Source organism: Mobula hypostoma, chromosome 5 (assembly GCF_963921235.1).
Source record: "Mobula hypostoma chromosome 5, sMobHyp1.1, whole genome shotgun sequence".
Lineage (NCBI taxonomy): Eukaryota > Metazoa > Chordata > Chondrichthyes > Myliobatiformes > Myliobatidae > Mobula > Mobula hypostoma.
In genome coordinates, this window is record NC_086101.1 from 4,660,504 (window position 1) to 4,687,069 (window position 26,566).

General features: G+C 47.0%; 1 protein-coding gene across 1 annotated transcript in view; it reads right to left on the minus strand.

The window, feature by feature from the left end:
• Positions 1 to 12,794, minus strand: part of LOC134346420 (zinc-binding protein A33-like) — a 34,639-nt gene extending 21,845 nt beyond the window's left edge. Inside the window, exons 1-3 of the mRNA XM_063047790.1 lie at positions 12,366 to 12,794; positions 2,345 to 2,440; positions 1,780 to 2,013 (exon numbers count right to left, since the gene is read on the minus strand). Of these exons, the coding sequence (XP_062903860.1) occupies positions 1,780 to 2,013; positions 2,345 to 2,440; positions 12,366 to 12,794 (759 nt within the window). The remainder of the gene's footprint in view (positions 1 to 1,779; positions 2,014 to 2,344; positions 2,441 to 12,365) is intronic.
• Between the last annotated feature and the right edge of the window lie 13,772 nt (positions 12,795 to 26,566).

Below are 26,566 nucleotides of genomic sequence, written 5' to 3' on the forward strand. Positions count from 1 at the left end.
TCATCTATGCTAGCAAGGTTTGGACGCCAGACATCAGCCAAGAGAAGAGGCTACACTTGTTCCACCTACGCTGCCTCAGGCACGTCCTGCACGTCTCCTGGCGGGGCAGACTCACCAACACGGAGGGTGTGCGTTGGGCTGCAGTACGGTACTCAGCCCCAGGCCTCAGCTGGTTGGGCCGTGTCAAACAGATGGACCAGGGACACATTCCCAAGGACATGGTGCATGGCGAGCTGAGTGAGGGTCTCCGCCCACGAGGAAGACCACGCCTCCGTTACAGGGATGTCTGCAGCCGGCAGGCATCAACCTCCACGCATAGGAGGCAGTTCAAGATTGGACAGCATGGAGGGCCGCAGTCACAGGCGCTGTACAATCTGCCGAGGTAGCAAGGACCAACGCGCTCGTCGACAAGACAGCCAGAGCTGCATCACCCACAGCCGCTGTGAGAGAGACTGTCACTCCAGAGTGGGGCTGGACAGCCACCCCAGAATCTGCAAATAGCCCCAAGCCTACAGCCCCAGGAACCAGCAGAGAAAGTGTCACACCATCGTCTCTCAAGACGTACGGATGCTGACGATGAAGCTGATTGTGATTTTTTTTAATCGCTGAATCGTATCCAGAATCATTTCAATTCTACTTCCTGTTCCCATTCCGACGTGCGAATCCACGGCCTCCTCTACTGCCGTGACGAGGCCACACTCGGGTTGGAGGAGCAACACCTTATATTCCGTCTGGGTAGCCTCCAACCCGATGGCATGAACATCGATATCTCAAACTTACGGTAATTGACCCCCCTACACCTTCATTCCCCATTCCTGTTTCCTTCTCTCACCATAAAGACTGATTTATACTTGTACGTCAACAAGATGCCGTAGGTACAGCGTTGCTGCGAACCTTACAGAGAGCCTACGTGAATCCCTACGCCATAGCCAGACACAAAATGTCTCCCGAAATGTAACTACACATCACAGCAACGCAGACCGCAACAACTGCGATTGGTCCGCTTGGTAGCATCGCATTTCCTCCTGCGCTGCAGTAGTTTCCCATTGGGCGACTGAAGGGCAGGGAAGGAACTCTGGCTGCAATGCTTTCCATAAACCTTTACAGACCTCCGAAATTATGGAGGACACATTTCGCTTTTACGAAAAAAGACGCTCACTTTAGACTTGCTGACCCCGAGAAGGACTACCATGACCGTGAAGGCTTGCACGGGCAGGTGTATGTGCACATGCGCGACGTGCACGAATTGCAGAGCGACGCAGACGCACCAACGCACAAGTATAAATGCTCACAACGTGCGCGGGCCACTTGCGTAGGTTACGGCGTCGAGTTGACGCACAAATATAGATCAGCTTTTACCTGCCCATCACCTCCCTCTGGTGCTTCTCCCCATTCCCTTTCTTCCGTGGCCTTCTGTCCTCTTCTACCAGGCTCCCCCTTCTCCAGCCCTGCATCACTTTCACCAATCGACTTCCCAGCTCTTTACTTCACCACTCCCCCTCTCCCAGTTCCTCCCATTACCTACTACCTTGTACCTCCTCCTCCCTTCCCCACCACCTTCTTACTCTGACTTCTCATCTCTTTTCTCCAGTCCTGACGAAGTCTCAGCCTGAAACGTCCACTCTTTACTCTTTTCCATAGATGCTGCCTGAGCTGCTGAGCTCCTCCAGTGTGTTACCTTGATTTGCAGATTTTCTCCTGTGAGTTACAATTATTTTGCCCTCCTTCACATGTGTGTATTGAAGAATGGCAATCAATATTCATGAGTCTTGAATTTACCTTCAACAGGATGAAGGCGTCTTGTTGGGTCAGCTGTGACTGGACATTGGACAACTTCTCCTCTGTCTCGTTCAGGTGCTCTTGAATGTCCCGGAGGTTGGTTTCCATCTTCTTCAGGATGTCCTCTTCCTGGTCAGCCAGTTCCTTGGCCAGCAAGTGTTCCTTCTCATCCAGGACGGAGCGCAGTTTGGCAAATTCTGATGTGATGTGCTTCTGCAGGTTGTTGGACTGTTCCTGAATGGAAAAGGAAGGGCAGGGAGTGACAGTAACTTCATTTAGTCCAAGAGTCAAAAATAGACACACACACACACACAGAACCACACACATACATACACACCCACACATGCACACAGAAACACAGGCTTGTTCACCCTCCCACCTTCCTCCATCCGCTCCTCCTGCCCTACACACAGGAGTGTCCCACCCCCACACATGAACGTGCGTAAACTCACCCTCCCAACGTCAGACACCAACAGGCCCCCTCCCCAAACATAGATCAACCACACGCGCACTCACTTACCCAAAGTCAGACACCAACAGGCCCCCTCCCCAGACACAGACCTACCTGGATCTCTGAGATGCTCTGCTGTTGCTTGAGGAGCACGTTCTGCACTGAGGTCTTCTTCTGGTTCAGGGACTGCAGGTTGGCTCTCATCTTCTCCTGCAGCGGGTTAATAGTTCACAATCACACAACCATGGCAACGAAGGAGAGCATGGGGCCCGTTTAATCTATGAAGCAACGTTCTGCTAGTTCCCACGCACCTGCCCTCTCCTGTTACCCAGCAAATCCCCTTGTCTAAGACATGACGTGCTGGCATTGGAGAGGGTCCAGAGAGGAGGCTCACGAGAATGATCCCAGGAATGAAAGGGTTAACATATGAGGAGTGTTTAACGGCTCTGGGCCCGTATGCACTGAAATTTAGAAGACTGAGGAGGATCTCACTGAAGGCTATCAAATATTGAAAGGCCTAGTTAGAGTGGATGTAGAAAAGATGTTCCCTATAGTGAGACTAGGCCCAGAGAGCACAGCCTCAGAATAGAGGGACGTACATTTAGAACAGAGATGAGGAGGAATTTCTTTAACCAGAGGCTGGTGAATCTGTGGAAGTCATTGCCACAGACGTTGTGGAGGCCAAGTCATTGGGTATATTTAAACCCCAGGTTGATAGGGTCTTGATTCGTCAGGGTATCAAAGGTTACAGGGACAAGACAGGAGAATGGAGTTGAGGGGGATAATAACTCTTGCAGTCAGGGATCCTCTTGGAAAGAGTGATTATAGTATGGTTGAATTTCGCACTCAGATGGAGGATGAAATAGTTAGATCTAAAACTAGTGTATTATACTTGAACAAGGGAGACTACAATGGGATGAGGGAGGAGTTGGCTAATATGGATTGGGAGCACAGGCTATTTAGTAGGACAGTTGAGGAACAGTGGAATACTTTCACAGAGATTTTTCACAGTGCTCAACAAAAGTATATTCCAATCAAAAGTAAGGACAGTAAGTGTGGGGAGAGCCAGCCTTGGATAACTAAGGAAATAAAAGATAGTATCAAATTAAAAGTTTGTGTACAAAGTCGCAAAGAGTAGTGGGAGACTGGAGGATTGGGAAAACTTTAAGAAGCAACAGAGAACAACTAAACAAGAAATAAGGAAAGGGAAGATAGAGTATGAAAGTAAATTTGCATAAAATATAAAAACAGATAGCAAAAGTTTTTATATATACAGTGGCATGCAAAAGTTCGGGCATCCCGGTCAAAATTTCTGTTACTGTGAATAGCTAAGCGAGTAAAAGATGAACTGATTTCCAAAAGGGATAAAGTTAAAGATGACACATTTCTTTAACATTTTAAGCAAGAAAACTTTTTTATTTCCATCTTTTACAGTTTCAAGTAACAAAAAAGGAAAAAGGTCCGAAGCAAAAGTTTGGGCACCCTGCATGGTCAGTACTTAGTAACACCCCCTTTGGCAAGTATCACAGTTTGTAAACACCTTTTGTAGCCAGATAAGAGTCTTCCAATCGCAAACACGAGGAATTCTGCAGATGCTGGAAATTCAAGCAACACACATCAAAGTTGCTGGTGAACGCAGCAGGCCAGGCAGCATCTCTAGGAAGAGGTACAGTCGACGTTTTGGGCCGAGACCCTTCGTCAGGAAGCAGCACCAATGCAGTCTTTAATATAGCGTAGGGAAAGTGCGGGACGGTCACCCGTGTGGGCTTGGAACATCGATATCTTGAACTTCCGGAACTTCCGGTGCACAGCCCTCCGGTGGAAAATGACATCGTATCCGTTAAATAGGGGCTGTGGACAATTCTGATTTGATGGAGACAGACGTGAAAGCACAGAGGAACATCTGAAGAAATTTCTGAAACGCCCGTTCGCTGCTGTTGTTACTGTGCTGTCCGGAAACTTCCGGAGGGAAGGCCTCAAAATCCCCGGCTTTGCCTGCTGTTGGCGACCGAGATTGAGGTCGAATCGTTCGGACAGAGATGGCGCTCATTACTCGGTGTCGGAGAGCTGATCAGAGCTCGAAGTTTTCGGATGACTCAGTGTCGGACCGTGGTCGGGTATGGCAGGGAGAGTTTTTCTTCCTTCTCCCGTCTGCGTGAGGTGTGGGACATTTGAGAGACTTAGAACTTTTTACTGTGCTCACGGACTTCTTCAAGTTATGGTATTGTTGCACTGTTGTAACTATATGTTATAATTATGTGGTTCTGTTAGTTTTTTCAGTCTTGGTCTGTCCTGTGATTTGTGATATCACACCGGAGGAAATATTGTATCATTTCTTAATGCATGCTTTACTAAATGACAATAAAAGAGGACTGCGTGTCTTCATAATCTAATCTAATCTAATCTAGTACCTCCCCCGACAACCATTCCCCATTCCCTTTTCTCTCTCTCATTTTATCTCCTTGCCTATCCATCGTCTCCCTCTGGTCTCTGTCCTGGTATCAGGAATGATAGTTGACGGGTGAAAATTACTGCCGAGGAATGTGAAATGCTATAGAAAGAAAGCAAAGAGGCAATTGTAAAGGAACAGGAAACATAGAAACATAGAAAATAGGTGCAGGAGTAGGCCATTCAGCCCTTCCAGCCTGCACCGCCATTTATTATGATCATGGCTGATCATCCAACTCAGAACCCGGCCCCAGCCTTCCCTCCATACCCCCTGACCCCCGTAGCCACAAGGGCCATATCTAACTCCCTCTTAAATATAGCCAGTGAACTGGCCTCAACTGTTTCCTGTGGCAGAGAATTCCACAGATTCACCACTCTCTGTGTGAAGAAGTTTTTCCTCATCTTGGTCCTAAAAGGCTTCCCCTCTATCCTCAAACTGTGACCCCTCGTTCTGGACCTCCCCAACATCGGGAACAATCTTCCTGCATCTAGCCTGTCCAATCCCTTTAGGATTTTATACGTTTCAATCAGATCCCCCCTCAATCTTCTAAATTCCAACGAGTACAAGCCCAGTTCATCCAGTCTTTCTTCATATGAAAGTCCTGCCGTCCCAGGAATCAATCTGGTGAACCTTCTTTGTACTCCCTCTATGGCAAGGATTTCTTTCCTCAGATTAGGGGACCAAAACTGCACACAATACTCCAAGTGTGGTCTCACCAAGGCCTTGTACAACTGCAGTAGTACCTCCCTGCTCCTGTACTCGAATCCTCTGGCTATAAATGCCAGCATACCATTTGCCTTTTTCACCGCCTGCTGTACCTGCATGCCTATTTTCAATGACTGGTGTACAATGACACCCAGGTCTTGTTGCACCTCCCCTTTTCCTAATCGGCCACCATTCAGATAATAATCTGTTTTCCGTTTTTTGCCACCAAAGTGGATAACTTCACATTTATCCACATTAAATTGCATCTGCCATGAATTTGCCCACTCACCCAACCTATCCAAGTCACTCTGCATCCTCTTAGCATCCTCCTCACAGCTAACACTGCCACCCAGCTTCGTGTCATCCGCAAACTTGGAGATGCTGCATTTAATTCCCTCATCCAAGTCATTAATATATATTGTAAACAACTGGGGCCCCAGCACCTAGCCTTGCGGTACCCCACTAGTCACCGCCTGCCATTCTGAAAAGGTCTCGTTTATTCCCACTCCTTGCTTCCTGTCTGCTAACCAATTCTCCATCCACATCAATACCTTACCCCCAATACAGTGTGCTTTAAGTTTGCACACTAATCTCCTGTGTGGGACCTTGTCAAAAGCCTTTTGAAAATCCAAATATACCACATCCACTGGTTCTCCCCTATCCACTCTACTAGTTACATCCTCAAAAAATTCTATGAGATTCGTCAGACATGATTTTCCTTTCACAAATCCATGCTGACTTTGTCCGATCATTTCACCACTTTCCAAATGTGCTGTTATCACACCTTTGATAACTGACTCCACCAGTTTCCCCACGACCGACGTTAGGCTAACCAGTCTATAATTCCCCGGTTTCTCTCTCCCTCCTTTTTTAAAAAGAGGGGTTACATTAGCCACCCTCCAATCCTCAGGAACTAGTCCAGAATCTAATGAGTTTTGAAAAATTATCACTACTGCATCCACTATTTCTTGGGCTACTTCCTTAAGCACTCTAGGATGCAGACCATCTGGCCCTGGGGATTTATCTGCCTTCAATCCCTTCAATTTACCTAACACCACTTCCCTACTAACATGTATTTCGCTCAGTTCCTCCATCTCACTGGACCCTCTGTCCCCTACTATTTCTGGAAGATTATTTATGTCCTCCTTAGTGAAGACAGAACCAAAGTAATTATTCAATTGTTCTGCCATGTCCTTGCTCCCCATAATCAATTCACCTGTCTGCAGGGGACCTACATTTGTCTTTACCAGTCTTTTCCTTTTTACATATCTATAAAAGCTTTTACAGTCCGTTTTTATGTTCCCTGCCAGTTTTCTCTCATAATCTTTTTTCCCCTTCCTAATTAAGCCTTTTGTCCTCCTCTGCTGAACTCTGAATTTCTCCCAGTCCTCAGGTGAGCCACTTTCTCTGGCTAACTTGTATGCTTCTTCTTTGGAATTGATACTATCCCTAATTTCTCTTGTCAGCCACGGGTGCACTACCTTCCTTGATTTATTCTTTTGCCAAACTGGGATGAACAATTGTTGTAGTTCATCCATGCAACCTTTAAATGCTTGCCATTGCATATCCACTGTCAATCCTTTAAGTGTCATTTGCCAGTCTCTCTTAGCTAATTCACGTCTCATACCTACAAAGTTACCCCTCTTTAAGTTCAGAACCTTTGTTTCTGAATTAACTATGTCCCTCTCCATATTAATGAAGAATTCCACCATATTATGGTCACTCTTACCCAAGGGGCCTCTTACGACAAGATTGCTAATTAACCCTTCCTCATCGCTCAAAACCCAGTCCAGAATAGCCTGCTTTCTAGTTGGTTCCTTGACATGTTGGTTCAAAAAACCATCCCGCATACATTCCAAGAAATCCTCTTCCTCAGCACCTTTACCAATTTGGTTCACCCAATCTACATGTAGATTGAAGTCACCCATTATAACTGCTGTTCATTTATTGCACACATTTCTAATTTCCTGTTTAATACCATATCCGACCTCACTACTACTGTTTAGGTGGCCTGTACACAACTCCCACCAGCGTCTTCTGCCCGTTAGTGTTACGCAGCTCTACCCATATCGATTCCACATCTTCCCGGTTTATGTCCTTCCTTTCTATTGCGTTAATCTCTTCTTTAACCAGCAACGCCACCCCACCTCCCCTTCCTTCATGTCTATCCCTCCTGAATATTGAATATCCCTGAACGTTGAGCTCCCATCCTTGGTCACCCTGGAGCCATGTCTCTGTGATCCCAACTATATCATAATCATTAATAACAATCTGCACTTTCAATTCATCCACCTTGTTACGAATGTTCCTTGCATTGACACACAAAGCCTTCAGGCGCTCTTTTACAACTCTCTTAGCCCTTATACAATTACGTTGAAAAGTGGAATAGCGAGAGCAGGGGAGGAGGGGTATGTGCTCAATCTGTTGAATGTGAATAATAACTTAGTACAGAGCTCTTTTCATGCAGATAAAGTGCTTTACAATGGGATAAAGTGCAAACATGAAAATAAAAGACAAAAAGAGGTCTGTTAAAAGTAAGTTTAAACATATAGGTTTTGAGCTGGTGTTTAGAGTCTACATCCCTTATTGCTTTCGGTATTGAATTCCATTGTTTAGGAGCATAGTTTAAAAAAGTTGACCTGCCAATTAAACTTTGAGGGAGATTGTTTAAATTTAAGACCTGAGAACTCGAGTAGGATTATAAAACAATAGCGATTCTGTGATGTACTCCAGTCCCAGATCCTTGAGAGTAAAAGAACTTTAAAATCAATTCTACAATTTACAGGAAGCTAAAGCAGACTAGTTAAGATGGGAGTGATATGTTCCCTCATTCTGGTTTTGGTTAAAAGTCTAGGAGTGGCATTCCAAATGAGTTGAAATTTGTCAACAGATCGTTTTGACAGGTCAGGAAAAAGTGCATTGCAGTAATCTGATCTATTCTGTATAAAGGTGTGAAATAGTTTTCTGCATTATTATGAGACAGAAACAAATATACCTTTGAAATGTTTCTTAAGTGTAGAAATGCTGCTCTGGGCATGTGGAATTTAAAATTCAAGTGTGAATCAAAGATAACACCCAGGCTTGTTACTTCTGATTTTTCAAGGGGAGACAAATTCCCAAGTTTATCCAATCACAAACAAGAGAAAACTGCAGATGCTGGAAATCTCAAAACGAGGTATCAACACATGAAGTCAAATCTGAGTTCTAAAAAGCTCAAGTTTTATTTTGCCACATGTCATATAGCTGGCACCCATACAACTTTTGATTGTTCAGAACGCTGTCTACACTGGGGTTGTTTGCTTTGAAAGTCAGATCTGGGCATGGCGTTAATTTTATGTACTGCCAGTTGGTGTTGTTATGCAGCCTTTCCTGCAAACTTCATCCTGGTTTCAATACGTCCTATCCTGAGGTAGACACAGCTAAACCCAGTTTCAAACCTGATGCTCATTCTCAAAAGTGTTAAGGAAAATAAAGATGAGCTTTATTTGTCACATGTGCATCATTCACGTCAAATTAAATCAGCAAGGATTGTGCTGGGCTACCAGCAAGTGTCGTCACGTTTCCAGCATCAACATAACATGCCGTAACGCACTAACGCTAACCTTCAAACCTTCGGAACTGGGAGGAAACCAGAGCCTCTGGAGGAAAGCCATATTGTCACAGGGAGAACACGCAAACCTCTTACAGACTGCAGCGGGAACTGGTACCCACACTGCACTGACCACTACACCATCACGCTGCCTTCCGCGTTGTCGGATAGTTACGAGTTGAAATATCGTCAGCAGTTAACACATTAGTTCAGAGCAAACAAAATGAACAGGGAAAGTTAAAGCTGAAAGTGAAGACTAAATAGTGACGCAACACACATCAAAGTTGCTGGTGAACGCAGCAGGCCAGGCAGCATCTATAGGACGAGGTACAGTCGACGTTTGGTTTTGGTTTCCATTGCGATAGGATGCAGAGCTGGCCTGAGGAATGGAAGATGGCGTTCAATTCAGAAAAAAAAATGAAGTGATTCACTTTAGAAAGTCAAACATGAAGACAGAGTAAGGGTTAATCTCAAGATTCTTAGCGGTGTGGAGGAACAGAGGGTGTGGGAGGAGAAGATGGCGGCGCGACGCAGCGCACGCAGCCCTCCGATGAAATGATATCGTATTTGTTAAATAGGGGCCGTGCACAATTCTGATTTGATGGAGATGGACATGAGAAGCACAGAGGATCATCTGGAGAAATTTCTGAAATGCCTGTTTCGCTGCCGCTGTTACTGCGCGATCCAGAATCTCCGGAGGGAAGGCCCCAAAATCCCCGGCTTTGCCTGCTGCTGGCGATCGAGGCTGAGGTCGAAGCGTTCGGACAGAGATGGCGCTCGGTACTCAGTGTCGGAGGGCTGATCGGAGGCTCGAAGTTTTCGGACGACTCAGAGTCAGACTGTGGTCGGGCATGGCAGGGAGAGTTTTCTTCCTTCTCCCATCTGCGTGAGATGTGGGACTTTCGAGAGACTTTGAACTTTTTTACTGTGCCCATGGCCTGTTCTACATCAAGTTATGGTATTGTTGCACTGTTGTAACTATATGTTATAATTATGTGGTTTTAGTTAGTTTTTCAGTCTTGGTCTGTCCTGTGTTTCTGTGATATCACACTGGAGGAATATTGTATCATTTCTTAATGCATGCATTACTAAATGACAATAAAAGAGGTCTGCGTGTCCTCATAATCTAATCTAATCTTGGGGCCCACGTCCACAGATCCCTCAAAGTCGCCACGGCTAAGAATCCGTACGGTGTATTGGCCTTCGTTAGTCAGGGGATTGAATTCAAGAGCCATGAGGTAATACTGCAGCTCTACAAAACCCTGGTCAGACCACACTTGGAATATTGTTCAGCTCTGGTCGTCTCATTGTAGGATGTGGAAGCTTAAGAGAGGGTGCAGAGGAGATTTACCAGGCCGCTGTCTGGATTAGAGAGCAGTTCCTATGAGGAAAGGTAGAGCGAGCTATGGTTTTTCTCTTCGGAGAGAAGGAGGATGAGAAGTGGCTTGATAGAGGTGTACAAAATGTTAAGGGGCCCAGCCAGAGGGACAACCAGCGACTTTTGCCTAGGGCAGAAATGGCTAACAGGAGGGGCTCATAATTTTAAAGTGATTGGAGAAAAGTCTAGGGATGCTGTTTTTTTAATGCAGAGTTGTGGGTGGAACACGCTGCCAGGGGTGGTGGTAGAGGAAAATACATCAGGGCCATTTAAGAAATTCTTAAAATCTCTCTAATTAAGACTTTTATAGAAATAGATACATAGATGAAAGAAAATGTGCGGGGAAGTTAGATTGTTGTCAGAGTGCAGAGCATGGCGGATAGAAGGCCCTGTTGTGTGACTGTAATGTCCTGTGATCTTTGACCCGGGATGTCCCACAAAGCTCTGGCTGGAAGATTTCTCACTGCTCCGGCGAACCACGGAGTTGGCTGCCCCGCAGGTGTGCTGGGTCACCGCTGTAACGTCGGCGCGAGTTCTGCTCCGGGACGGTTCAGGGCCCGGAATGGGAGAGTTAACGCTGCGTGCCAACCCCTTTGGTTCCTGCGGCGCGGTGCTCAGGGAACTGGGAGAGGTGACAGCACGAACCCCGTTTGACCGATCCCTGTTACGTGAGATTGTCTCGCTGAAAGTGAAGCCGAGGGGATGTGAGGTCAGGAGACTAACGTTAACGTTAGCATTCAATAGTTACGGTCACAGCCTGGCCGCGCTATGGTTATGACTTCCTCTATTACGCCGTTTCAGTCTGCACCCGCCCCTGCCCGCTTTCTCTCTCTCTATCTTTTATTCTTTAATTTTACCCATTCATCCCTCAGGTCTCTCTCTCACTCGCGCTCTCTTTACCTATCCATCTTCCTTTCTCACTCTATATTGTCTCTCTCTCTCTCTCTCCGTTTTTGCCTGTCTTTCTCCATCACGAAGATTATGGATGAACTTCTTTGGTTAGACGTACAGTACATCAAAACGTGGCAGCGAAATGCGCCTTTTCGCGTCAACCACCAACACAGTCGTCAACGGTCTCGCAGGGGTCGCCACGCTTCCGGAGCCAACAACTTGCCCACAGTTCATTAACCGTAACATGGAGACTAGAAGCTGGAGCACCCGGACCAATCCCACACGGTCATTGAGACACGTACGAACTCCTTACGGAACTGAACCCCGGTCTTACGGCCAGCACTGTAAACCGTGCCCCTAGCCGCTCCCGCCCGAGAACTCCGCAGTGGTTATGCCTAGTTTCGACCCAGGGATTTTTCGCGGTGACCACTTCACTGCAGAAACGCGGTCCAATCACTTATACACTTGCCGAGTGTTGCTGTCTTGGATTGAGCTCCAAGCAGGAGAGACCTTGTAGATCTCCACCGCCTCGCTGATGAGCATGAAGTTGTGCGCCTTGTGGCTCCGGCCGTCGCGCCGGTCCAGGCACATCACGCAGATGACCTTCTTGTCCGTCTCGCAGAACAGTTTCAGCTCCTCTTCGTGGTCAGTGCAGTAAGGCCTGTTGCTCTTGACTTTCATGCTGAGGGAGACATTCCGGGTCTTCTTCACCAGCTTGCTCAGGGCTCGGTTGGAGTTCGGGCTCCAGTCCCGGAAGATCTGGACGCGCTATGTGCTCCGCGCCACGACCAGAACTGAACACAATATTCCTACTGTGGTCTAACCAGGGTTTTATAGAGCCACAACATTACCTCACGGCTCTTGCACTCGTCCTCCGACTAATGAAGGCCGATATCCTATAGGCTTCCTTAACCACCCGAACACCTTTGAGGGATCTAAGGGCGTATAACCGCACCCTCTGTTCCTCCAACCTGCCCAGAATCCTGCCTTAACACTTCAAATTCCACCTTCCAATGTACGTCTCTCAATTCTTCTCCAGCCAGAACTCCGTCTGCCACTTCTCAGCCCCATGTCCCGTCGTAACCTACGGCAACCCGCACCAGCAACCTCCGAGTCGCCTTACCTTGTAGATCTCCACCGCCTCGTTGATGAGCATGAAGTTGTGCGCCTTGTGGCTCCGGCCGTCGCGCCGGTCCAGGCACATCACGCAGATGAGCTTCTTGTCCGTCTCGCAGAACAGTTTCAGCTCCTCCTGGTGCTCCTCGCAGAAGGGGTTGAAAGGCTTGTTGGGGTCCGCCGGCTCCCTGGTGTTGAGGTTGCGGATCTTGTTGGAGAGCACGCCCAGCGCACGGTTGGCCTTGAGGCTCTTGTCGCGGAAGACCTCGCCGCACTCGGGGCAGAAGGCTTTCTTCTCCCTCTCCCAGCACTGCAGGATGCACTGCCGGCAGAAGTCGTGGCCGCACTCCAGCATCACCGGGTCGATGAAGATGTCGAGGCATATCGGGCAGTTCAGCTCATCCCCTAAGCTCAGGCTGGAGGAGCCCGCGGCCATTCTCGGCTCCGGCCGCGCCCGGCGCAAGCTGTGGCCGCCGCTCCTGTTGCTCGGGTCTCAGCGCCTTCCCCCGCACTGACGCCGAGGCGCACAGAGCCGCGCCTGGTCACTCCGCAAGGCTTCCTGCCTATCGCGGGATTTCCGCGCAAACACCGGAGAAGCGAGACGACTTTCGGACTCCCAGGAACAACCGAACCATTCCGCTCTCTGCCGTTCGCGGAGAGATGGGGGGGGGGGTGGGGGGAGAGTTGTTCGCTGGAAAGCACAAGCTGGGGCTGCCCACACCGTCCCACAACAGGACACAGCCTTACAGAGTTAGAATCCGCCTGCGAGAATTACACCCAGCCAGAAGTGTGGACTGAGTTTCGACGCGTTCACAGGTCACCCCTGCCCCCTCCCCCACTGGACACTCCCAACTATCATTTCGCAAAGAGTTAGAAACTGCTATCGTGCCAGACCAAAGGCTTGGACCCTCCTATAGACGCTTGACAAGCTGGGATGAACGTCAAGACGTTTGGCACGGAGGATAGGAAAATGATGCAAATTCGGCCAGCTCCGTCACGGGAACTGGCCTCCCCAGCATCGAGAACAGCTTCAAAAGGCTTTACTTCAAAAAAGTGGCGTCCATCATTAAGGACCCCCACCACCCAGGACAGGCCCTCTTCTCCGTAGGATCCAAGACATCATCCGGGAGCAGTGCCATCGGAAGGCGCCGTCCATTATTATAGACCCCCAGCACCCAGGCCGCGCCCTCTTCTCACTGTTACCATCGGGAAAGAGGTACAAAAGTCTGAAGGCACACTCAACATTTCAGGAACAGCTTCCTCCCCTCTGCCATCCGATTCCCAAATGGACATTCAACCCATGAACACTACCCCACTTTTTAAATTCTGTTATTTTGCACGACTTATTTTAAATGAACTATTTAATAGACAGGAAAGGTTAAAAGTTTGAGAGAGCCATGGTTTTCAAGGGATACAGGTATAGGAATCTTGGTTCGGAAAAAGAGACATATCTACAATAAATATAGGCAGCTTGGAGTAAATGAGGTGCTCGAGGAATATAAAGAATGTAAAAAGAATCTTAAGAAAGAAATTAGAAAAGCTAAAAGAAGATATGAGGTTGCTTTGGCAAGTAAAGTGAAAATAAATCCAACAGGTTTCTACAGTTATATTAATAGCAAAAGGATAGTGAGGGATAAAATTGGTCCCTTAGAGAATCAGAGTGGACGGCTATGTGCGGAGCCAAAAGAGATGGGGGAGATTTTGAACAATTTCTTTTCTTCGGTATTCTCTAAGGAGAAGGATATTGAATTGTGTAAGGTAAAGCAAACAAGAAGGGTAGTTATGGAAAGTATGACGATTAAAGAAGAGGAAGTACTGGAGCTTTTAAGGAATATAAAAGTGGATAGGTCCCTGGGTCCGGACTAGATATTCCCTAGGACCTTGAGGGAAGTTAGTGTGGAAATAGCAGGGGCTCTGACAGAAATATTTCAAATGTCATTAGAAACGTGGATTGTGCTGGAGGATTGGCGTATTGCTCATATTGTTCCACTGTTTAAAAAGGGTTCTAAGAGTAAACCTAGCAATTATCGGCCTGTGAGTTTGACGTCAGTGTTGGGTAAATTGATGGAAAGTATTCTTAGAGATGGTATATATAATTATCTGGATAGACAGGGTCTGATTAGGAACAGTCAACATGGATTTGTGCGTGGAAGGTTATGTTTGACAAATCTTGTTGAATTTTTTGAGGAGGTTACCAGGAAAGTTGACGAGGGTAAAGCGGGGGATGTTGTCTATATGGACTTCAGTAAGGTCTTTGACAAGGTTCCACACGGAAGGTTAGTTAGGAAGGTTCAATCGTTAGGTATTAATATTGAAGTAGTAAAATGGATTCAGCAGTGGCTGGATGGGAGACGCCAGACAGTAGTGGTGGATAACTGTTTGTCAGGTTGGAGGACGGTGTGTAGCGGACTGCCTCAGGGATCTGTACTGGGTCCAATGTTGTTTGTCATACATATTAATGATTTGGATGCTGGGGTGGTAAATTGGATTAGTAAGTATGCAGATGATACTAAGATAGGTGGCGTTGTGGATAATGAAGTAGGTTTTCAAAGCTTACAGAGAGATTTGGGCCAGTTAGAAGAGTGGGCTGAAAGATGGCAGATGGAGTTCAATGCTGAAAAATGTGAGGTACTACATTTTGGTAGGACTAATCAAAATAGGACATACATGGTAAATGGTAGGGCATTGGAGAATGCAGTAGAACAGAGGGATCTAGGAATAATGGTGCATAGTTCCCTGAAGGTGGAATCTCATGTGGATGGGGTGGTGAAGAAAGCTTTTGGTATGCTGGCCTTTATTAATCAGAGCATTGAGTATAGGAGTTGGATGTAGTGTTGAAATTGTATAAGGCATTGGTAAGGCCAAATTTGGAGTATTGTGTACAGTTCTGGTCACCGAATTATAGGAAAGATGTCAATAAAATAGAGAGAGTACAGAGGAGATTTACTAAAATGTTGCCTGGGTTTCATCTCCTAAATTACAGAGAAAGGTTGAACAAGTTGGGTCTTTATTCTTTGGAGCGTAGAAGGTTGAGGGGGGACTTGATAGAGGTGTTTAAAATTATGAGTGGGATTGATAGAGTTGACGTGGATAGGCTTTTTCCATTGAGAGTGGGGAAGATTCAAACAAGAGGAAATGAGTTGAGAGTTAAAGGGCAAAAGTTTAGGGGTAACATGAGGGGGAACTTCTTTACTCAGAGAGTGGTAGCTGTGTGGAACGAGCTTCCAGCAGAAGTGGTTGAGACAGGTTCGATGTTGTCGTTTAAAGTTAAATTGGATAGATATATGGACAGGAAAGGAATGGAGGGTTATGGGCTGAGTGCAGGTCAGTGGGACTAGGTGAGAGTAAGCGTTCGGCACGGACTAGAAGGGCCAAGATGGCCTGTTTCCGTGCTGTAATTTTTATATGGTTATGCGGTTACATACATACTTACTGTAACTCAGTTTTTTCTCTATATTTATTTATCACATATTTCGTTGTACTGCTGCCGTAAAGTTAACAAATTTCATGACGTATGCCGGTGATATTAAATCTGATTCTGATTCTTTTAAAGGAGGAGATACAGGAGGCTGAAACACACACACACACACACACACACACACACACACACAGCTTTAGTAACAGTGTCTTCCTCTCCACCATCAGATCTCTGAACAGACAATGAACCCATGAACTCATTTTTGCTCGCAAACATGAGGAATTCTGCAGATGCTGGAAATTCAAGCAACACACATCAAAGTTGCTGGTGAATGCAGCAGGCCAGGCAGCATCTCTAGGAAGAGGTACAGTCGACGTTTCGGGCTGAGACCCTTCGTCAGGACTGACTGAAGGAAGAGCGAGTAAGAGATTTTTGCTCTCTTTTTACATCATTTATTTAATTCCATTTAAAAATATATTTCCTGTTGTAATTTATGGAAAAAAGTATAGTCGATGTTTTGGGCTGAAACCCTTTGGCAGGTTTTTGGCCAAAACATCGACTGTGCTGTTTTCCATATGCTGCCTGGCCTGCTGAGTTCCTCCAGCATTTTGTGTGTGTTGCTTCGATTTCCAGCATCTGCAGATTTCCTCTTGCTTGTTCTTATTGTAGTTTATAGTTTTTATGTGCTGTGATGTAACTCTGCCGCAAAACAACAAATTTCACGACATATGTCAGTGATATTAAACCTGATCTGATTCCTAATGGAGTTAGATGCTCTAATTGTCATGGTCCAGTCCGTGACGTCCGTGTTCCGGTTCACAGTCCAGTCCATGGTTCCTTGTTCCGGGGTTTCTGGTTTTCCCCAGCTTCTGTTGTGGGCACATGATTCTCGTTTTGGGGCTGAGACATAAATTCCTCTGCAAACCAGCGATTCCCGGCTGGACTATTCTGTTCCTCTCCTTGTCTTTTCCCCCCTCGCCTGACTCTCTGCCTGGATACCTCACCTGACTCTCTGCCTGCTCACCTAGCTTGGATACCCCAACTGTATACCCTGCCTGTACCACTGAAGTTTTACCGCCGGAGCAAGACTGGAGCCTTGTTAGGTCAAGATAAGGAACTGTCTTTCGTTGTGTGGAATTGTTTCTCTGTGTCCATGCCTTCGCTAGGTAGGTCTGGCTGTTTGCCGCTACCTAGTATTGGGAACTATCTCTGTGTCCTCGCCTTCGCTAGGTGGGTCTGGCTGTTTGCCGCCACCTTGTGTTGGGATCCGTCTCTTCATGTTCAGTGTTCTGTGCATGAGTCCCAGCCCTACGTCCTGTTCCCAAGGAGGGGTCCTGGCTCTGTGTTATGTGTGTGATCTTGGCCCTACATCCTGTTCCCAAGGAGGCGTCCTGGCTCTGTGTTCCGTGCTCCTGTCCCTTCTCGTCCAAGGCTCCGTGCTCCTGAAGGTCCTCATCAAGTCTGTGCCTAGTCCAGTTCTATCGGAGTACTGTCCATGTGCCTTTACCTGTCCTTGTGTCTCGCCCTACCCAGGAGTTCCTCACCCAAGCCATGTCCAGTCCTGTAGCCTTGTCTTGTCCTCGCCTAGTTCTGGAGTCTGAGCCCGAGTCAAGTCCCAGGTTCTAAGTCCTTGTCCAGTCTCTGGCTCGGAGTCCATACCCAAGCCTCGAAGTACCCTAGACCCAAGCCCCAAGACCCCAGGCCTGTCTCCAAGCCTCAAGCTCCAAGACCCCAGGCCTGTCTCCAAGCCTCAAGCCCCAAGACCCCAGGCCTGTCTCCAAGCCTCAAGCCCCAAGACCCCAGGCCTGTCTCCAAGCCTCAAGCCCCAAGACCCCAGGCCTGTCTCCAAGCCTCAAGCCCCAAGACCCCAGGCCTGTCTCCAAGCCTCAATCCCCAAGACCCCAGGCCTGTCTCCAAGCCTCAAGCCCCAAGACCCCAGGCCTGTCTCCAAGCCTCAAGCCCCAAGACCTCAGGCCTGTCTCCAAGCCTCAAGCCCCAAGACCCCAGGTCTGTCTCCAAGCCTCAAGCCTCAAGACTCAAGACCCCAAGCATGTCTCCAAGCCTCAAGACCCCAGCGTCCAGTCCTGCAGTCATGTCATGTCCATGCCTGGTTCTGGGGCCCGATCCCGAGGCAAGACCCAGGTTCTGGATCCGTGTCCAGTCTCTGGCTTGGGGTCCAAGCCCTAGTCTGTGTTCTTGTCCCTGCTGCTTGTCTGTATTCTGTCACATCCCTACTCTAGTCACATCCTGTTCCTTGTACTTCAGTGTCTGTGTCTTGCATTGGGGTCCGTTCCCAATGCCCCCACTGTGACACCAATAGATTTAAGAATTTTATACTGAAGGACCCTTCCAAGGATATAACTACTCTGTAGTGAGGCCTTTCAGTTGGGAGACACATCTGTAGGGGTACATCTTCCAATGCAGTCAAACTTTCCTGAAGAATCACACTCTCACGTGGGGAGTAGAGATAGACACTCCTGTAGAGTTAAAACTGCAGATCTTTTAGGAACTCCAAAAACCTTAGACCTACATGAAGTGTTAGTAATCGATACAGTGGTGGACACAGCCCAATCCATCGCAGGTAAAGCTCTTCCCACCATTGAGCAGAGCTACACAGAGCACTGTCGCAGGAAAGCAGCATCCATCATCAGCCCATGCTCTCTTCTCACTGCTGCCATCAGGAAGGAGGTACAGGAGCCTCAGGGCTCACACCAGGTTCAGGAATAGTTATTACCCCTCAACCATCAGGCTCTTGAAGCAGGGGGAGAACTTCACTCGACCCATCACTGAACTGATCCCTCAGCCTATGGACTCAGTTTTAAGAAGTCTACAAGTCATGATCCCATCTCCATTTTTATTGATTTATGCTTACTTAGTGATACAGTGTGAAACAGGCCCCTCCAGCCCTTCGAACTGTGCTGCCAGCAACCCATCAATTTAACCCCGGCCTAATCACAGAATAATTCACCTACTAGCCGGTATGCCTTTGGACTGTGGGAGTAAACTGAAGCACCCGGAGGAAACCGGCACATTCCGCGGGGAGGACGGACAAACTCCTTGCAGAGGATGCTGGGATTGAACTCCGAAGTCTGACATCCTGAGCTCTGATAGTGTCATGCTAACCACTATCCTACTGTGGTGATATTTGTTGCTGCTTTATTATTATTATCATATATTTTTCAGCTCAAGCAGGTAAAGCCTGAGCTACGGGAATAGCCAAGCACACTCATTTCTCAATTGCTAGGAACTTTCAGACTATTCTAGTGATGGTTAGTATTGTGGCTTCTGGAGATTGACAGAGATATTACTGTGTAGCCCTAGTTGTTTAATGTTATTGTGTAATGACTTTGGGATGATACCAGTTGTAGATATTGCTATTGAGACAATGTATACCCTCTTCATGTTCCATAGTCTTTCAATTCAGCCTGTTTCTGGTGTTTTTCACAGAGATTTCTGGATGTTATGTGTGTTTGGAGTTGTTATATCTATTAAATAAGTTGTTCTTACCCGTTTATTCTGTATTATCCAATCCAGACAGTTGATATGGAGTGTCCTATCTATAATAGCAGATGGGTTGCGATATAATGTTGCAGCTATATAGGACCCTGGTCAGACCCCACTTGGAGTACTGTGCTCACTTCTGGTCACCTCACTACAGGAAGGATGTGGAAACCATAGAAAGGGTGCAGAGGAGATTTACAAGGATGTTGCCTGGATTGGGGAGCATGCCTTATGAGAATAGGTGGAGTGAACTCCGTCTTTTCTCCTTGGAGCGGCAGAGGATGAGAGGTGACATGATAGAGGTGCATAAGATGATGAGAGGCATTGATCGTGTGGATAGTCAGAGGCTTTTTCCCAGGGCTGAAGTGGCAAACATGAAAGGGCATAGTTTTAAGATGCTTGGACGTAGGTACAGTGGGGATGTCGGGGATAAGTTTTTTACTCAGAGTGGTGAGTGCGTGAAATGGGCTGCCGGCAATGGTGGTGGAGGTGGAAACAATAGGGTCTTTTAAGAGACTCCTGGATAGGTACATGGAGCTCAGAAAAATAGAGGGCTATGGGTACTTGGTAGTGGCAGGATACTTGGTAGTGTGGAGGAGCAGAGGGATCTCGGGGTACATGTCCACAGATCCCTGAAAGTTGCCTTACAGGTGGATAGGGTAGTTAAGAAAACTTATGGGGTGTTAGCTTTCATAAGTCGAGGGATAGAGTTTAAGAGTCGCGATGTAATGATGCAGCTCTATAAAACTCTGGTTAGGCCACACTTGAAGTACTGTGTCCAGTTCTGGTCACCTCACTATAGGAAGGATGTGGAAGCATTGGATAGGGTACAGAGGAGATTTACCAGGATGCTGCCTGGTTTAGAAAGTATGCATTATGATCAGAGATTAAGGGAGCTAGGGCTTCACTCTTTGGAGAGGAGGAGGATGAGAGGAGACATGATAGAGGTGTACAAGATAATAAGAGGAATAGATAGAGTGGATAGCCAGCGCCTCTTCCCCAGTGCACCACTGCTCAATACAAGAGGACATGGCTTTAAGGTAAGGGGTGGGAAGTTCAAGGGGGATATTAGAGGAAGGTTTTTTACTCAGAGAGTGGTTGGTGCGTGGAATGCACTGCCTGAGTCAGTGGTGGAGGCAGATACACTAGTGAAGTTTAAGAGACTACTAGACAGGTATATGGAGGAATTTAAGGTGGGGGCTTATATGGGAGGCAGGGTTTGAGGGTTGGCACAACATTGCAGGCTGAAGGGCCTGTACTGTGCTGTACTATTCTATGTTCTATGTTCTATGTAACCCGAGGTAATTTCTAAAGTGCGTACATGTTCGGCACAGCATCGTGGGCTGAAGGCCCTATATTGTGCTGTAGGTTTCTATGTTCCTATAATTTTTAGAACTCTGACTCTAAAACTGGTCAGGCATGTATTTATAGTAAAGTATGGTGTCTTTCCTGAGTTTGTATTTTAAAGCAAGATTTTGGTAAATGATGTTTGCCACTTGTTTGTGCCTGTGTAAGTAATCTGATTGAGTTAAACTGCTGCAGGATCCTGTAATGTGTTGACATGGTCTCTCTTGGCATTCTCTGCATTTCTGGTCTTGAATTTGTTGGTCTTTTATGTATTTTGGTAATTTTTGTGTGAACCAGCTGGTCCTGTTTTGCCACAAGGAACCCTTCTGTCTCTAGGAAGAGATCTCCAACTCTGAGCCAGGCTTTTGATGCTTCCTTGTCAACATCTAGTCTGCTCAGACCATGGGGATGTCTTCCATGGAGGGTCCTGCTTTTCCATGGTCCTCTTCTCCTTCCAGAGTGATAATTTCTTCACTTTTCTGGGTTGTGCTTTCATTTAAGTTTAGTGGTGTATACAACTTATCAGTATTGCATATACTCGCGTGGTGTTGAATCCTGTTTTATTTAATGAAAGTATATCCTTAAAGTTTTATCTGACTGTTGTGAAGATTTTTGATGTCTGTTATTCCTCTTCTTCCTTCTGCCCCAGATAGAATTAGTCTCAGTGCTTTCTAACATACATAGTGTTTTCTGAAATTTGTCATTTCAGTTCTTATTCTTCTTTGTAAATTTTCCAGATCGGTTTTGGACCAAAATGTTATGCCAAAAGGATACCTCAATATGGGTTTAGTGAAACTGTTTATTGCCTTTGTTTTTTTTTACTGTTGAGATCTGTTTGGCAGATTTTCTTATGCCTTGAAGTAAATTATGTCAAAAGTTTTCCATTTATCGCACTCTGCTCTATTGACTTTGCTTGTTGATATCCCAGAGACCTTCATATTCATTGATCGGTTGTATTGTATCATCCTGCTTGGTTTTACATTCTGTTAGCTCTCTTGCACCTTCGTTATGTTTAAAGTTCTGAAATTATCCTGTCCAAAGTTCATGTTTATATCTTTCAAAAATAGTTCTGCTATTTGAATTAATTGCTTTTGATTTACTGATAAAGGAGCATATAATTTCAAATCATTCATATATAAAAGGCATGTAGTTCATTTTGTTGTTTCTGATTTTCTGACTTTACTGATTCAGTAAATTGGAGAGCGGGTTTAAAGCCAGACAGAACCATAGTGGACTTAGAGAGTGGCCTTGGAAAATGCGACTATTCTGGTGGTTATTCCTTTTTGGTTGTTAGTAGATAGGGTGATTACAGTACGCCAATGTTTTATCACTTCTTGCAAGAATTTCACAAGTATATATTAAGAACTTCTGGTAACCATGAGTGTGGGACTATCAAATCTCCTTTCATTCTCCTAGTATCAAATCTGCTTTCATTCTCCTAGTATCAAATCTGCTTTCATTCTCCTAGTATCGAATCTCCTTTCATTCTCCTAGGCTCCAGGGAATAAAGGCCAAACCTATTCAACCATTTCCTAAAACTCAAGCCCTCATCACGGCAACATCCCTGTTAATTTTCTGTGCACTCTTTCAATCATATTGCTATTGCCTGAACTGTATTGCACACAATACTCAAAATATGGCCTCACCAAACTCTTACACAATTTCAACATAACAACACAACTTCTGTACTCAATAATCTGAGTTATGAAGGACATTTTTTCAATACTGGAGTGAAAGAAGACAAAGTTAACTCAGGAAACGAGCTGTGACCCTGGTGGTACAATTAACTTGCGTAGCAAGGTCAATTTTGCCTCAAAGTAACTGTATTGTAACAGAATGTGTATTTGGAACAATTGTTACTGAGAAATTGCAAGGACATTTTCAAGTGCAGAGGAACAGGAGAGTTCCGATGAACACTGATTGTAACAGACTATTTCGGAAGAATGTGTTATTTCACAGATTTCAGGACACCCACAAATGTCCCAAACTCCCCTCCATGACTCCAAACTTCGGGTAGCTTTCTGTCCAGCCAGAGTCAGCGTGCTCTGGAATCTACACCCAGCGGACTGGGACGCCACAGCAGCATAGCTGTTAACACTTATTACAGCTCGGTGCGACTTACTCGAACTTATGAAGGATTACTGTATCGAAAGAAGATGAAGTTCGAAGTACAAAGTAAACTTATTGTTTATATGTCACCATATACAACCCTGAGATTCACTTTCTTGCGGGCATTCCCAGTAAATACAAGAAAGGCCGCCCCCCCCCCCCCCCCGCCGCCCAACAGGGTGCGGACAAAAAAAAACACACAAGGAAGTCTGCAGATGCTAGGAATCTAAAGCAAGACACACAAAGAGATGGAGGAACTCAGCCGGCCAGGCAGCATCTATGGAAGAGAGTAAACAGTCATCGTTTTGAGCTGAGATCCTTCTTCAGGACTGGAAAGGAAGGGGGAAGATTCCAGAATAAGACAACCGGGAGAGGAGAAGGTGGGCAAGATAGAAGGTGATAGGCAAAGCCAGGTGGCTGGGAAAAGTGAAGGGCCGGAGAAGACCGTAGGAGAAAGAGAAGGAGGGGGGGACCCAGGATAAAGTGATAGGCAGGGGAAAGTAGGTGAAAGTCCAGGGTGGTGAATAGAGGAAGTGGGGAGGGGGAGGGAATTTTTATTTTTTACCGGAAAGAGAAATCAATATTCACGACGTCAGGCCGGAGGCTGCCCAGACAGATTTAGGGTTTTGCTCCCCCACCCTGCGGGGAGCCTCACCGTGGCACAAGAGGATGCCATGTTGGAACGGGTTGGCAATCGAAGTTCTGCTTGTGGCGGGACAAAAAAAAACAATGTCTAAAAGACAATGAACTGTGCAAAAGGAAAAACAAAACAAGCTAACAAAATAATAATAAACATATAACCAATAGATATCAAGAGCATGAGATGAAGGGTCCTTGAAAGTGAGTCCATAGGTTGTGGGAACAGTTCAGTGATGGTGAGTGAAGTTGAGTGAAGTTTATTTCAAGACCCTGCTGGTTGAGGGGTAATAACTGTTCCTGACCCTGGTGGTGTGGGTCCTGGGGCTCCTGTACCTCCTGCCTGATGACAGCAGTGAGACGAGAGCGTGTCCTGGGTGCTGGTTGCTGCTGGTTGAAGGGTAATAACTGTTCCTGAACCCGGTGATGTGGGTCCTGAGGCTCCTGTACCTCCTGCCGGATGGTGGCAGCAGTGAGACGGAGCGTGGTCCGGGTGTTGGCAGTCCTTGATGATTGGTGCTGCTTTCCTGCGTATAGTTCTGCTCGGTGGTGGGACAGGTTTTACCCATGATGGACTGGGCTGTACCATTACTATTTGCAGGCCTTTTCGTTCAAGGGTGTTGGTGTTTCCATACCAGGCCATGATGCAACCAGTCAGTATACTCGCCATCACACATCTGTGGAAGTTTGTCGGAGCATCCTCTCTTTATAACTCAAGGCCTCTGGCCTCTGCAATGAACTTTCTGCATGCTTACTACTTTAAGGACATTCCTCCTACAGCTGGCCAACTGGAATTGCGCCCCTTGGTGGCATGTAACAACTTTGTACAGCTGTGACAAGACGTCCGAGTTCCTGTGCTCAAGGACACCGAAACTTTCATCACTACACTGTCTACCGGCAGCGTCACGGTGAGGGAAACGTGCCGCTGGGTCAGTTATTTATTTAGATACACAGCATGAAACCAACCACCAACCCACCTAATTAACCCCAGCTCAATTACAGGGCAATTTACAACGACCAGTTAACCTACTGTAACCTTTGGACTGTGGGAGGAAACCGCCCAAACTTCCTGACAGAGGACGCTGGAATTCCAGTTCCGGGCCCCCAGCTGCAGCAGTGTCGCATTAACTGCGACACTGCACTGGTGCCCCCTTCACCACTTGCAGAAATCCCGTTCCTGGAAGCAAACAGCCACACAGAGAGTCATACAGTTCCGCCACGCAGGAACAGCTACGGCACGGTAACGTAGTACTTGGCGTAACGCTTTACAGCAGCCAGCTGTAAAACACAGTTTCAATTCTCGCCGCCGTAAAGAACTTGTGCATTCTCCCAGTGGCCGCGTGGGTTCCGGTTTCCTCCCACACTCCAAGGATGATCCGTTTATTACACCGTTGCTGCCTCGGGAGTGGCGCCGGAGGTGAGGGAGAAGGGCCGGTGTCCTGGTGAGGTTGAGACTGTTGCTCCCTCATGTACTCCAGACTAATATTCAGTCCCTGGACAACAGGCTGGGTGAACTGAGAGCCAGGATCTCCTACCAGCGGGGAACAAAAAAAAAAGTAAGGTTTTGTGCTTTATGGAGACCTGGATGATGGAGGAGATACGGGGAGCAGACAGGTCTAAAAGCCTCTCTGGGAAGAGTAAAGGGGGTGGGGTGTGCTTCATGGTCATTAATGCTTGGTGCGACCCCCGGAAAGAATCCTACGGTAGGAAACTCTGTCACATGGTATGAGCAGAATTATCTGCAGCTTAATGTGGAAAAGACTATGAGGAGAGCTAAGGCACCAGTGACCCCTGTTTCCATCCAGGGGGTCAGTGTGGACGTGGTGGAGGATTACAAATACCTGGGGATACGAATTGACAATAAACTGAACTGGTCTAAGAACACTGAGGCTGTCTACAAGAAGGGTCAGAGCCGTCTCTGTTTCCTGAGGAGACTGAGGTCCTTTAACATCTGCCGGACGATGCTGAGGATGTTCTACGAGTCTGTGGTGGCCAGTGCTATCATGTTTGCTGTTGTGTGCTGGGGCAGCAGGCTGAGGGTAGCAGACACCAACAGAATCAACAAACTCATTCGTAAGGCCAGTGATGTTGTGGGGATGGAACTGGACTCTCTGACGGTGGTGTCTGAAAAGAGGATCCTGTCCAAGTTGCATGCCATCTTGGTCAATGTCTCCCATCCACTACATAATGTACTGGGTGGGCACAGGAGTGCATTCAGCCAGAGACTCATTCCACCGAGATGCAGCACAGAGCGTCATAGGGAGTCATTCCTGCCTGTGACCATCAAACTTTACAACTCCTCCCTTGGAGGGTCAGACACCCTGAGCCAATAGGCTGGTCCTGGACTTATTTCATAATTTACATATTACTATTTAACTATGTATGGTTCTATTACTATTTATTATTTATGGTGCAACTGTAACGAAAACCAATTTCCCCCGGGATCAATAAAGTATGACTATGACTATGGAATGTGCATGCTCTCAAATCCTTCCGTTCTCTGGATCCGGAGTATCTGGTGCTGCTGTGTAGACCTTTCTGACTGCCTAGGGAGTTCACGGCTGTTAATATCATGGCGGTGGACATGCCGCCGCAGGCGGGTACTCAAGGAACTGTACGAGGCCACCAGCACCCTGGAGACTGCAGACCCAGAGGCTACCTTCATCATTGCTGGTGACTTTAATCAAGTGTCGCTGACGGAAGTCTCTCTGAAGATTTGTCAGCACACGGGGAGACTGCATACTCGGCCACTGCTACTCTCCCTTCCGCAACGCTCACAAAGAGTTCCTCCGTCCACCGCTCGGGAAGTCTGACCACTCCTCCATCCTTTACAGATAGAAGCTGAAACGAGACAGCCGTTTAAAACCGTCCACTGTTGGTCCGACCAATCGGTCTCGGTGCTACGGGACTGCTTGGATGATGTCGACTGGAATGTCTTTCTGATGAGGTTGTCTCTGGGTTTGTGGAAGGGGTCACAGGTTTCATCCGGAAGTGCATCGAGGATGTTGCCCCCAGAAATCGGTCAGGGTCTATCCAAACCAGAAACCGTGGATCAATCGTTGCATGCGCGCTTCACTCACTGTGCGAGACAGAGCTTTCGCCACCGGGAACCACCGGGAACTCAAGGAATGCAGCTACCATCTGCACAGAGTCATCAGGGCAGCGGAACGACAAGACGAGGACAAGTTCTCCACCAG